This window comes from Apteryx mantelli, chromosome 1, assembly GCF_036417845.1.
Source record: "Apteryx mantelli isolate bAptMan1 chromosome 1, bAptMan1.hap1, whole genome shotgun sequence".
Taxonomy (NCBI): Eukaryota; Metazoa; Chordata; class Aves; order Apterygiformes; family Apterygidae; genus Apteryx; species Apteryx mantelli.
The window spans coordinates 143137785-143151417 of NC_089978.1; the positions used below are offsets into that span (position 1 = coordinate 143137785).

Sequence of the window (13633 nt, forward strand, 5' to 3'; positions counted from 1 at the left end):
TTGTAAAGAACAGTCTGTAAAGAAAGGTAAGATGCATGTATTAACTGGTATACAAGAAGGGCCCTCTTGGATTTAAATATTTTATTAAAATAGTGTATCTTATCAGAGATACCCTACCAACTTAATTTCACAGCTTGAGCAAAATATGATAATGGTCAACAGGATTATGTTTTCAGTAAATATCCCATTTAAAAATAATTGTGAATTAAAATCTACAGTAGAACCAGCAAATGTCACTTATTACCTCTAGTATGGTTAATTCTTTCACCTTATTCAGATAACAATTTGAACAGAGCCTTAAACAAGTTACTTCTTAATTTAAGATGAATCAAATGGAACAGCCAAGTTTCAGATTCTGTCCCTTCTGATTATATTTTAATCCCTGAGATAGCTGCAAGGCAATGCTGTTCATAAGATGGCTGAAATGTATGTAGATGATAGCAGTTCCTTCATTGGAGGGTGGGGGGGGACACCAAGGAATTCCTGCATACTCCTTAATGCATGTGTTATGAATTAGAGAAACCTGACTTGGGCAGCCTCCAGGACCTTCAGGTATGAACATGCTCGTATCAGAACAAGAGCCCTGCACATGTTCTCCTGCAGACACTATGGTGAGAAACCACTGATAAGAAGACTTCAGAGGATCTCAGGTGTTGGTGTTAGCAACTGGAGCAGTAAGTCTGTCAGGGTAGTGCTGAGATAACTCAGTGCTAGCTGAAGTAACTACCCTGGAGAAATGCTTAACAGGGTGCCTAACTTTAACCATTTGAGTAGTTCCACTGAAGTCAAACTTACACACTAGAAATCATCTACAGATACATAATGAGATACTAACCTGTTTTAATTCTGCTGCATTAAAGCTATTCCATACCTGCTCTCTGGGATTTTGGCAGCATATTCTACAGTTCAAACACTAGGATATTTCCATACAAATATAGAGCAGATAGGCTGGCAAGTCCCAATGCACATACTTTGTTGGTATTCTTCCATTACATCCTTTTCTCCATGTGATCTCATGTTTAAAAACAAACTGACAGATGAAAATGAATACTCCTGCTACAGCATAAATACAAGCATGTTGTTGTGATGTGGGTTCTATAAACATGAAAAAGCAATTCCTAACAGCTTAAAGTTCTAGATCTGAATCTTGCCAACAGCTTATGCTGACAGACCCCTGAAGATTTCATCTTCCAGTAGCCTAAATGCAGTACAGCAGAGGTTCAGCTGATGAACTAAGAAAAACACACCTATCATTTTCAAAGGCCACTAACAGATAACTTCAGGTATGCCAACAGTCATTTTCAGGCAGATTCAAGCATCTGTGGTGTGACTTCAGAGCACCCTATCCAAACTAAAACCTCGATACAAGCTCAATACTATTTTAACAGTCTCAAGACTTCCAAGGGGCTTGAAGCACAGCCAGATAAAACTTGCATCAGCTTCTAAATGACCCAGCATATACAGCTTTAGTAGTATGGAACTGCCTGGAGAACAAGTACACCTCTCAAACTTGACATGCATTCCCCATTTACATCCCTAGAAAAGCAAGTGCTAAGATACGCAATTTTTAATCCACTTAAAAACATGGAAATAGCTCAAAACTTTCCATGCTCATGTAAAACATCTGCTTTCAAAAAGTTTTTGTTTTTTCATTAAATTTTGGGTATACCATTATCTGACTGCTTGATTCTCTTAGGAGGATCAATGCCATTTTCTCCTAACTTCCTTTTAGCACAGTCCATGCATGAAGTTCCTATGGAGAGAGAGGAAAAAAAAGTTGTGTGTAGCAACATTAAAGTAATAAAAAGTACACAAAACTCATGTGAAAAATACAAGCATCCAATACTAAAACACAATACTGGTACACTGAGGTTCTTGTATTTGGATTCTGAATTATAATACTAACCCCTACTGAAAGTCTGTACCCTCAGTTCAGTGACCTCAAACTTTTCCCAACACTGAGCTCTAGAACTAATATATAAAACTGGAAGTAGTTAATTATACAACTGCCTTTTGAAGAAAACTAGAAGGAAATGATTTTTACTTTTGTGTGATACTGTCTGTCAAGTTCACAAGTGAGACGTTTCTTTAAAAAGTCTCGGTCTTTTATTCAGAAGAACAGAACTCCTGGTATGAACTACTATTGAAATAGAAACAGCAAAGATGGACAGTAAAAATGAATGAAAAGGAAATGCCTTTAAAATCAGGATGTCCATCACCTAAAAAAAATCCAAATTTGGGGGCAGGGGAGTTTTGTGCAAATCTGTGCTAAGGAATCATTCTAATTTTCTTTAGTTTTTACATATTCCAAAATGCAATAGGTGCTTTTAAGGAAGATGTTATTGGATAAGTTAGTAAAGGAGTTGTATGTTAAGTGGAATTGGACCAAGATGTGCTTAAGTTTTTGATTTCTTGTTCTTCACTGATACCCAACTGTACTTTACTGAAAAAGGGATTACAAACTCATCTGAAAGAGAGAGAATCTTAAAATCTAACTGGAAGTACAAAAGTAATTTCTGAATTTACACCTGCCCATAAGTCTCAGCCCTTTCATATTTTTTCATTGTTTAACAAAAAAAAGTATCTCCTGCAATAATGAAAGAAGGTTGTTTTACACAATTTTCTCTGTAATAATATTATTTGTAGCAGCAGCACAAAGATCTTAGCAGTACATTTTTTGAAGTGTTTCTTCTAAGTGAAATTTTGCTACTTTAGCAAGTATCACAAAGACAACTGAGCAATGCTTTACAAAAAATTCATCCTTGGTACTATGTGCTTAAGTTTGGCATTCATTCTTCTACACCTCCTTAAGGAAAAACATTCAAAATAGCCACATATATTTGGAAATGTAAGATAATATAAGTGTCCATGAGTTCTTAGTTTAGATTAATCTGATCAGCATAAATCACTTTTCATACACATTTGCTGGAGCTTTTCCATGTCATTTATTATTTTACTGACAGCTGAAAGTCCCCAGTTATCTGTTAATACACAGAAAGAAATGAGAGAGTAAAAGAATCTGCTAAGCATATTTTCACAGCCAAAACAGGGTTTTGCATAATAATCATTTAATTAATCTATAAATAAAAGACTATTTTTATATCCCTGCTAGAGATTATGAAGCTTTTCTAAGAAAATAAGAATGTGGTTTACCCAACAGTGTCGTGCTGTCCACTCGATCAGCATCTAGAGAGGGTGAGACAGGAACAAAGTTAGCATCCAAAAGTTAGATTATACCTTTTTGCAACTCCCAGAATGGCAAGGTTGCATTTCTTTCAAATAACTCTTTTGACAAACTTCTTCTTGTGCTGTTTTTTGAAAGAGAGTTTTTTCTAATACTAAGCCTAGTAAAGTGAACTACTCTGTGCAAGAAAGCAAGCAAACTAATGCAAAGTGCTATCCAGAAATTCAGTGTTCAGCTTACTTTCAAGAACAGCCAGGCAATATACTCTGGTATTGTATTTAACAGACACGAGGCAGAGTGGCATTGCAGACTAACACCATCTAATGGAATCTGAAAACAAAGTTTTCTGAAGTCTATTGAGAAGGATTGAGACACACAAAGCTTAAATTCAAAATGCTACCTTATACCTCATTAGTTTGTAAATAAGCTCTAGCTTGAAAAAAGAATTACTGAAGAAGTGTTTTTACAGACAGTAAGAAATCACCAAAAGTTTGAGAGTAGGAAGAAAAAAAAAAACCCTAAGGATTAAAAAACGTTCTTCACAGGAAAGTCCAGAAACACTTGCTTTTACAAAACAATAAGGAAACATGAAAAAGTGAAACCTGGCAACTGGGTAACCTAAAGGGCAGCTGTCCAGTTTTGTTGGGCTCTTGACTTTCGAATGAGATCAAGATTTTGAATTCAGAGTAAGGTCCCTCTTCTTGCAAGTATTATGCCAGTGAGTAATCCCACTGAATGAAAAAGGGTGGCTCTCTACATTAGCAGCACTACAGCATGATCTTGCAGTCATTTCCAGTAATAATATCCCTTTTTATTTTGTATTTAGAGGTTAATTCCACACTGTTTTGAGATCAATGGCTGCTCTGCAGTAAAATGGATAATCCAATAGGTTCTAGACAGTGTATCAATCAACAGCAGTATATCAAAGGCCAAACTAGTAGGCTGAGGTTGACTGCATCAATGTCTGGTATTGCACCCCAGCTTATTTTTAGGTGTCTGTTTATGTTGCAGAAAGTTTGTCTGCTGTACACTGCGTTAAGTTCTTCTAGCCTTCATGAATGAAAAACTCTTAATCTGGTCTAAATGTAGTTTTAATCCACTTACAGCAATCATTACATAATTTGGGCACTTGCCTGCAGTCTTCTTTTGTGGGAGGGCAAGGGGAAGGTTCCTTCTATGCACCACTTAGGAAGAATTTTAGTCAAAACAATTCCACTGACGCTGTAGATCAAAAAGTGCTGTGAAATATTATTCTTCTCAAGGTAATTTTATCTTTATTTTCCTCAACTCTCTGGACAGCCCACAGTAGAACTGTCCTTGCTGGGAGAGCATTAAAGAAATCTCCCTCCCTTCTTTCAACACACAGTTGTCATTTTTCCCTGTTTTTTGTATAAAAACTCTTTACTGTTACTCCTAAGAGGTTTTATGAGTTGATTTTCAAGATTTTCAGATTTCATTCTCCCACTCTATGCTTAATCATATTATAAATATTTTGGTTCAGTCAGATGATCCCATGAGTTAACTCCTTCAGTTCTTCCAGCCTCTTACTAACATCTCACATTTCACATAATGTGATACTGGATACAGAATGGATTAGTTCAGACAAAAAAAATACATAAATAAAAGTAAACATAAATAAAAGTAACCAAATACTAACAATAAAAAGAAACTCAGAATTAAAGGTTAAATTTACAAGAATTCAAGACTTTAAAGAAAGAAATCCAGTTGCAGTGTTGTCATGTGTTCCAACTCTGCATGCCATTCATAAGCAGAGATCTTGCACAGGCCTACCACTAGCTACACATGGGGTGAACACCTCAGGCCAGCTGCTGATTGTTCAAATACAGAATCCCACTAGGTACAGAATCAAAATTTTCTAATTAAAGAGAATACATTACCTGGACTTCTCTGCTTGCAGATTTGAGCAGTCAGATCTTGTACATACTCTGGAAATTGTTTAAAGCTGTCCCCATAAGATACTACTTTTATTCCATGCAGAAGCATATCTGCCTGGAGCTTAAAAAAGTGGTCTTCGTTTTCTTTAAGCACCAACATATAATGTTCTAAATCCACTTTATTCTTTACAGTATAAAGAAAGAGAGCTTGGAATATCTGATCACGCAGAGTCTCTCCACTGCCCAAAAACAAAAAAGATTTGGTTCGATACAGATTTTGAAGAACCTCCTGTTAAGAAATTTAAACACACAAGAACATAAACTGTATTTACTTCAGTAAACAAAAGGCAAAAATAGTAACTTTTGAAATATGTCCAGCTTTTTTAAAAAAAATAACAGAGCAACTGTCAATATTAAACTGAATTAGGGATTTGTTAGAATCAGGACAAACTGATGTATCATGAGTAATGATTCCACAAAAACGCATATACTCAAAAATCAAAGTCACAATCCAAAATTAAGTAAGCGTGTAATTTTTTCCAGTAAGGGCATTTTACATGGAAAGAGTAATAATGACAATAGTACGTTCCTGTTAGGCTGATTTGTAAATAAGAAAAATTAATATTCTTTACCAAATGTTTGACTTTTCAAAATACCTAAGACATGATGTTAAGTCCAGGATCCAGAGTCTGTAACAACTTAAGCCTCTGAAAAAAATGCATCCAAGCAATCAGATGGTGAAGAATCCTTGTACTAGCATCAGTTAACTAACAGTGAACTGCTGACAGAATTTAGATACACATTTTTAATCCACACTGAACTTGAAATGCAGTGTTGTGGCCAATATTCTTCAAATACAAAGAATTTCAAAACTATGACATACAACTGGGGATTTTGATTGTGATTTACCAAGAAGCAGTTTACAAGGGCACACACTGCCCCAGCAACATAGCTGGCTTTCTGAATAATACTGCCACTTTATCTGGGTCCCAGTTATTTAATCTGCATGATCTGACAAGACCCTAGCCTAAAGTAATACACATGCAGTGACTAAAAGAAAACAGTTTGGCAAAGCATAGTAAAAATTTTAAAGACCACACAAACCATTACTTCAGGATCTTGAGTAACATCTTTATATCCTGAAGGATCTAGGACCATTCCACAGGGATCTGTATACAAGCCATGAATATGCAGAACTCCATATTTTATATGGCCTCTTGCCCACTGAAGAACCTAAAGAAAATCATGCATATTTCATTATATTATACTGAGATATTGCAAAAATATACAGCTGCCCTAACATATAAAACCACCTAAAGCAGAAGTGACTTCTCTTAAACTTTTCTGCAGCAAGAGATAATTACTACTTGCATAACTTATTTTAAATTATTATTATAAAGAAGTGATTGTTGATATTGAAGATATTTTGGGATTTTTGGTCTAAACAACTGTTCAAGCAAGAAGCAAGTTCTAGCAAAGCTGACAGAAAAGATACGAACAGGCAAATTAAATTACCTGCTAGGTGAAATCATATTTGTGATTGTTACAATTACTTCATCTAAATGGATGAAATTTTTTTTTCAGGGAGGCAGGGGGAGTGTTTAATAAATGTGTTACTGAAATCTTTGATAAACTGTATCAGATAATTCAGAATAAACAGACACTGAGATATCATCCATCTGCTGTTACTTTATAGGCATGCTTTACAAATTAAGAAGTGTTGACAGTTTTCTTTATACTTCATTGGAAGATTTTTCTTTAAGAACTGCCTTCTCTTATGAGAAGTGTGAACATTTTTACTACTCTCATCATACCTTATCCTTATCTTTCAAGTCTAAGGATTCCATAGGTTTACCCTGTTGCTGACCAAATATTTCAAGTAAATTATCATAGTTTGTAGTCAAGACCATTGTGCCTCTCTCCATTAGTCTTAGGATTGACTGCAGAACAACAGGATTCTGAATATGTTGTTCTAAGTTATCAAACACCTCCATTAAACAATCCTGGAAGAAGCTGGGCTTGGTATCACCAGTACGCTGAAGAAAGAAAAAAGAACACTTCATAAGGATCATGTGCACCACTGTAATTGCCTTCAGTGGAACACCCACAGCATTTGCCTATTTAATGCCAAAGCTTTTCTTTTAAAGGGGAATTGTGTAATAGTTGTGGAGAGCTCATGTAGTATATAAAACATAGAAGTCTAAATACACAGAAATACCAACAATAAGTTCAAATTATTCAAGTGCTCTTGCCTCCAATTTATATAGCTCAAAATAATAGTCTAGTTTTCTGAAGAAAGCTTGTAGTACAGGTACAATGAAGCAAATCTCTGCAGTATTTTGTTACACTAAAATCCCCCCTCCACATACCCCATCACTTCTATGCAAACATTAAGGTGCACTTTCCTAAAAACACAGACTGCATTTACCCAGCACATATGCTGAAACAGACAGGAACACATAACAATTCTACAAAATGTACAAGCTTCCTATTCATCAAATTGTTTTACACATACAAGAAATCTGTTTACAAGTCCAATATGGTTACTGGCATAACTACATGGAAACATCACTTTTCTTAATATGCTTCTCTTGTTTTTAGAGTACTTAGCGTGCTAACATTATCACTCCCTAGTTTCAGAGACTGGAATATTACTACTAGAGATTTTTTTTCTTCTTTTGCTCTCTGACAGATAAAAAAGTTTCTTCATCTTTTTATCTGCTGCAAAACCTAACTATACACATGTAGACTCCTCTCAAAAGGAACAGGTTATTATACTTTTTCTGTACAGAAAACTCTTATCATGCATTTCAAAATGCTGAACACATCCTTCAACTTAGCAATATGTATGTCGCTATAATTTTCAACTAGAAGACCTGGCAAAACTATTAATACAGTCTGAAAATCTCTGGAACCTAAAATTCAACAGCTGAGAGACTGAGCATGTATGGACTTCAGTGAAGTATGAGTTGCATCAGTTTGTGTGATCTAAGGCTATCAGCAGGGTCACGGTCTACCACTATTTTCAGGATATCTCTAGTTTTAGCCAGCAGAGCTATAAATTCCTCTTTCAGTTCAGGACAACATTGCTGAGAATCTTTTAACAGTCAAGACTCTTGCTTGCATTAATTATGACAGAAGTGTAATCTTTTCCAACAGTTTTCAGCTAGACTAGAAATCATATATTGAGTAAACAACAATCATCACTTTTACAGCAGTAATACAGAGATAGTACTTCTAGTTTGGCAATATACTAAAAGGTAAAATGTATCTTTTACCTATATTTATATAGGCATATATACCCTTTACCTGTATTTTACCTTGAAGTTGCAAAATTTACCTACAAAGATCATCTCAATCACCCTACATTTTATTCCTGACAAAATTCAGTTAAGAGTCCTGATGTCACTAGTAAACAGTGCCAGACCAGACTGCTAGAGTAACTAAAGTAAAACTTGCTATTTTAAATATTTAATAAAATAACAGTTCTTTTTAAAAGATAATGTACCTTATAAATTAACATCCTGATTTCTCTACCTTCTAAAGGGCCATTCTATCCTACAATAATAAGCATCCCACTGGTGAAAGCACTGACTGTAAGTCACCATTTAAAAAAAATCAACTGTGCTTACTTATATTAAAAACAAGGATTTTTCTGCCTCTCCAAAATGTACAGTACAGTGATTAGATTACCATCCCAGCAAAACTTCCAGTTTTAGAAAGCTGATGAGAATTTTAGTTGATAACAATAAAAACGTGTAATAATTTTAGAAGTTGATATAAGTTACAAGTATACTCACTGGTGACATTTTCCTGATGAGATCATGCGCAACTACAAGCAGGTCTCTATCTTTGATCGCTTTTTTACGAAATTCAGCAACATCTCCTGGATGAAGCACCTCCAGCTGTTCAGCTGCTTCAATGACAGCCTCGATGCAGCTCCTCCAGGAGCACAGCGCTGGGATTCCTGGTGCTACTGCAGCACTTACTCCAGTTCCAATTACCAGAAGAAGGTCTCGAGGCTGCCTTCTTATTAGACTTTTTAAGAATTTTCTTAAAAACAAAACAAAATTTTTTATTTTCTACAGTGCTTCTATCTTGTCTGAAGATCTCATGCCTGATGCAAGAAGTCTGTATGAACTGTTAATGCTTGTTCAAAACTAAAGAGCCAAAGGAATTGGGTCCTCCATTTCTATACAGAAGAATTATGGCATTAGCAGCAGTTCACAACATTCCCCAAACTGAAAAAAAAAACACAAAATAGCATACTTTTAACTTGTCTAAAATGGCCAACAGATTTATGTGCATACAACTAATTTAACTAGCTATAAGATGGCAACAACTTTAAATCATTAATACCTTTAAGGAGAACCAAACTGGCAATCACTAATTATCAGTCCATTCAGTTACCCAACAACCATTTCAACTGAATTTTTTTTTTCTTTTTAAAGCAGTATATCCTTGTACCAAGGACTGCCCAATGATTTACTAAACATGCATGTGCTAGAAAATAAGAAGAACTATTTCACAGGGAAAATCTGTAATATTTCAAAGAAACAAACTTTTGTTTATATAGAAAAAAGTAACTTTTTTTATTCCCATTTATTTTTGCTATAGGATAGGAAGTGAAGAAATACATTCAAGCCATATATAAACAAGGTATTACTATACAGAACCTTAAAATTCACTTGACTTCAAAAATTACCGATTGTTAACTCCTGTTAATCCAACAATATGGAAATTTTAAATCTATTTCACAATATCTTGAAACTAATCAGCAAAAATTGAAATGTTTAACTTGAAATGGCTTCAGACACAACAATTAGGAAACATGTAGATAAGTTTGCTAATACCTACAAAAAAATGTTGCAGATAATCTCCCATGTCCTCCTGCTACACTCAGCACAAGTTGTTTCCTCTAGGCAAGCATATTATTTATTCCTCACAAACAGTTCAACTGAGTATGAAGCACACGGTCATTGGAAAAACTAGTTTCAGAGGACCCTTTCAAGTTTTCAAGCATGATGCTCATATCCAATTTTCAATAATGTATTTCAATTATCTTTTCAAACTTCCATTAACAAACAGTTTTATAAAATAACTTTCACAACACTAGTTACCTGAATTTTTGTTCACTTCTAATTGTTGATCTTTCTGATGAATCCATCTCAGAGCCCTAAGCAAAATAAGGATGGTGAATAATTCTTAATGCATCTACCTTAAAAAAAGGCCAAAATTAAAAACAGATGTATTTACTACTGTCAGCATTTTCAATTTATTCTTACTGAATATTTTAAAAACAAGAATTTGTATCTCATATCTCATATGTTAAGCAACACACTAATAGAAATGAAGCAGACAAATAACGAGCGTGTAAACGAGCACAGCTCCATATAGTTCAGTCAACTGCCATTTTGAAGCTAGTGGAGATATGGCTACTCACACAGCTGAAAAATATCTGTGTCTGAATTCAGGACAAAACTTACCATACTCCCAAAAATGTTAATTCATTTGGGTTAAATGAAGTTGTTTCTTGAAAATTGTTTACAGCAGGTAAGTCTTCCATTATCAAAAAAACATTACATCCCCTAAAGATCAATAATGGAATATTCATGTCTTCATATCAAAAATTCCTACTGAACATTTCTACTCATATTAATTAAGACCACTGAACCCACATAGCTGTATAATAAGTTAGTTCAACCAAGTTTGTGGAAACCTGACTTCTGCAGCCATGAGGCCACAAGAACCCCCTGCCAGCTAGCTAGTTATTTCACCAGCCCATATAAATATAAAAGATGCTTTGTCAGAAAGTATTTTAAATAAAAACTTATTTATCATCTATGTTGTCACTTGAAATGACACCCAGTCCAGTTGAGATCTGTGTCCTAGAATTGTCAGATGACTTTTCTGAGTTTGCATTTTTTTTAAATCTTACTTCCATAACATTTATACATCATTACGATTTGCAAACAGCTAGCCCTGTAAATTTCCAAAATTGAAACAAAAGAATGACATGAATTCATTTATCTTTCTCACAATTTCAGCAGATTCTGACACAGGAAGCAGGAAGCCGCACTTTTTAGACAGTATACACCAAAGAAAGAACAAAAAGTAAAAAGGATTACACATTGAAAAATCACAGAGATCTTTCAAATTTTTGTAGAAGAGTGCTACGGGACCCCGCTATACCAGTAAGTTTGCGTGACTATAGCTGACTCTCTCCTACTTATTCTTAAAGAGGTCAAAAACATTTACACTCTTGAAAAATATGTTCTTCCCCCAAAACAAACTGACATATAAAATGTTATATTTAACATTTCATTAAAGGGAAAAAAAATCCCTCTACAAAACCAATTCTACACATGGTTCTAAACCAAACCAACTTTGGGATATCAGACACTTTTAGAACAGTTCCTACACATACAGATTTTAGAGCATTTTGTGTTCTGAAGAACAACTCTGTTTAGCCTAAAACAACTACTCTGTTTTTACTACAATAAATTATATTGAAGATTCCAAATGCTCTTAACATTATAGACATGACGTGAACAGAAAAAAAACAAACTACTTCTTTCCAAAAGATAAGCTGATATCATTTAGTCTTTATGTAGGAGACTAATTACAACTATAAAGCCAATTAACAGCTCCTACTTCTATAGTACAGCTAGTTTACATGTGCTAAAAATATTAAGACAGAAGGCTAAGATTCTCCCTGCAAAACCCTGTAAGTTATCATCATCTTATCTTGCATGCTTTATCCATGTTAACAGTCCCAGCAGAAACAAATCTTGAATGAGGATCTGAACAATCGTTCTCTTTAATACACAAATTAAAGGAAATTTCATAATTCTATCTCAGGTCATCGAAACCCTAGGTACACCTAGAAGGCAGAACAAATTGAACTATTTACTCACTTAATAAAAAAGCATGGTTAAAATGAAGAAATACTCAGCTACCCACTGTAAACCTAGAAGACTCCCTGGAGTTATTCTAGGTTTTCACTGGTATAATCAATATTACAATTGTGTCTGTTACTTCATCAGGTCCATCAAACCACAGAAACATTTGCCTAGGGCTTCACATTGAGATATATCAAATATATAAAAACAGAAAGATAGTACCTAAATAATCAGAAATCTGACCTCATTCATTTCACAATTTAACAAAATTTACGCAGGTAGTCCTGGATTTTCATCTCACCATCCTGAAATCCATTCTGTACAGATCTTTTATTGGCTTTATTTTGTCTCCGTTCTGTTTCAGTGCTGAATTAGTGAGCTGCTATAAAACTCCTCCTCCTTGCAAGAGGCTCCTTCACTGGGATAAGATCCAAAATACCATCCTGCTATAACAACCTCAAAGTGTAAGAAGCTTTCTTTTAGGTCTGTCTTCCTCCGACAACTTTCTCAAGCCAATTTAATTCTAAAACATTCAAAGTACTGCATCTTATCAACAGAACTTGGCTACAATATCATCAATAAGAAATCCCCAAATTTCATTATATTAATCCTTGGTTTTGTTTTTTTATAAGGATGTATTTTTTGTTTGGCTTTGAAACGCATCTTAAGTTTGTGGTTGTGGAGATTGCAGACTGCAGACCCTAATCCTCCAAATAAGCATTCTGCCAGACCCTGTGGCTCATATGGCTTCTTGCCAGCTCTCAGGTTCACATGCTGAAAGCTAATTTGGAAGCAACAGGCCTAAATTCGGAGAACATTTGACAAAAAAAAGATGCATGTTAGAGGGACATGTCTGAGAAAACACACAAAGATCAGATCTGCAAATGCAACCAAAATGTCTTTTCAAGTGTAAAAAGAAAATCAGTGGTTTTTTTGTAATATTTATTTTGTTCATGCTCCCTTCCTTCTTTGACCGTATCCTACACTATCATCCAAAGAATGTTAGCATATTCAAAATTCAGAACAATAACTTATTTAGAGCAAAACATTCAAAAATCTAGAGAACAAGATTTCTTTACATATAGAAAAAATTGAGAGTTCACAATGCAAAAGCAACATATGAAGTAAGTGTAACCTGTTTACTCTGAAAAATACCGTATTACACCATAACCCCATCCTGTGATATATTTAGGAAACTGTCCTCAAGATAGCTAACCACTTTAGCAATTGTTTAATACATCAGTAACTTGCCAAAATTAATAAAATAAGCATCTCACCACAGGATGCTGTCAGTACCAACATTTGAGACCTTATTACCTCTATAATGCCTGAAGTCGCTTTCCAGGAAGCCAAAGCTTTCAATAAGTCGCAGCAGTTACCACCATACTGTATTAGCTAAATGGATGTGAATGGCAAACTTAAGATTTCTCCATGCCTATAACTGCTTTAGATATTAACTGTAACTAGTCTTGAACATTATCTAATCAGATCTAATAAACATTTCTTTCCATAAGCATACCTACCAAGGCAGAGGACCCAGGCATTAGGACTCAACAGTGCTTTCCTTAAAAAATATATACTGGACTAACATAGTACATTTTAATCAAAGGTTGGCACATTTACTTTTAAACAACCTTCCCTCATGGCAGTCA

At 34.8% G+C, this 13633-nt stretch overlaps 1 protein-coding gene across 2 annotated transcripts; it reads right to left on the reverse strand.

Annotated features, from left to right (window-relative positions):
- Positions 1-66: 66 nt before the first annotated feature.
- On the reverse strand, positions 67-12308 carry FAM118A (family with sequence similarity 118 member A). 2 transcript variants are annotated; one of them, XM_013947432.2, is made up of 8 exons: positions 12225-12308; positions 10200-10255; positions 8880-9132; positions 6894-7115; positions 6184-6312; positions 5083-5368; positions 3154-3186; positions 67-1753 (listed from the first exon to the last, which is right to left on the reverse strand). In XM_013947432.2, exons 1-8 carry the CDS (start codon positions 12231-12233, stop codon positions 1653-1655), a joined length of 1089 nt encoding a protein of 362 aa, XP_013802886.2. In that variant the 5' UTR covers positions 12234-12308; the 3' UTR covers positions 67-1652. The 2 variants fall into 2 exon arrangements, with proteins under 2 accessions (XP_013802886.2, XP_013802887.1); XM_013947433.1 differs by having other exon boundaries at positions 1653-1753; positions 3159-3186.
- Positions 12309-13633: the final 1325 nt, after the last annotated feature.

Excerpts from the sequence above, each read along its gene's own strand:
- FAM118A (XM_013947432.2), bottom strand. Across the intron at positions 9,133-10,199 it reads AGAAGTGAACAAAAATTCAG|AAAATTCTTAAAAAGTCTAA; the intron begins GTAACTAGTGTT and ends TTTGTTTTTAAG. Across the intron at positions 5,369-6,183 it reads CTCAAGATCCTGAAGTAATG|GAGGTTCTTCAAAATCTGTA; the intron begins GTTTGTGTGGTC and ends ATTTCTTAACAG.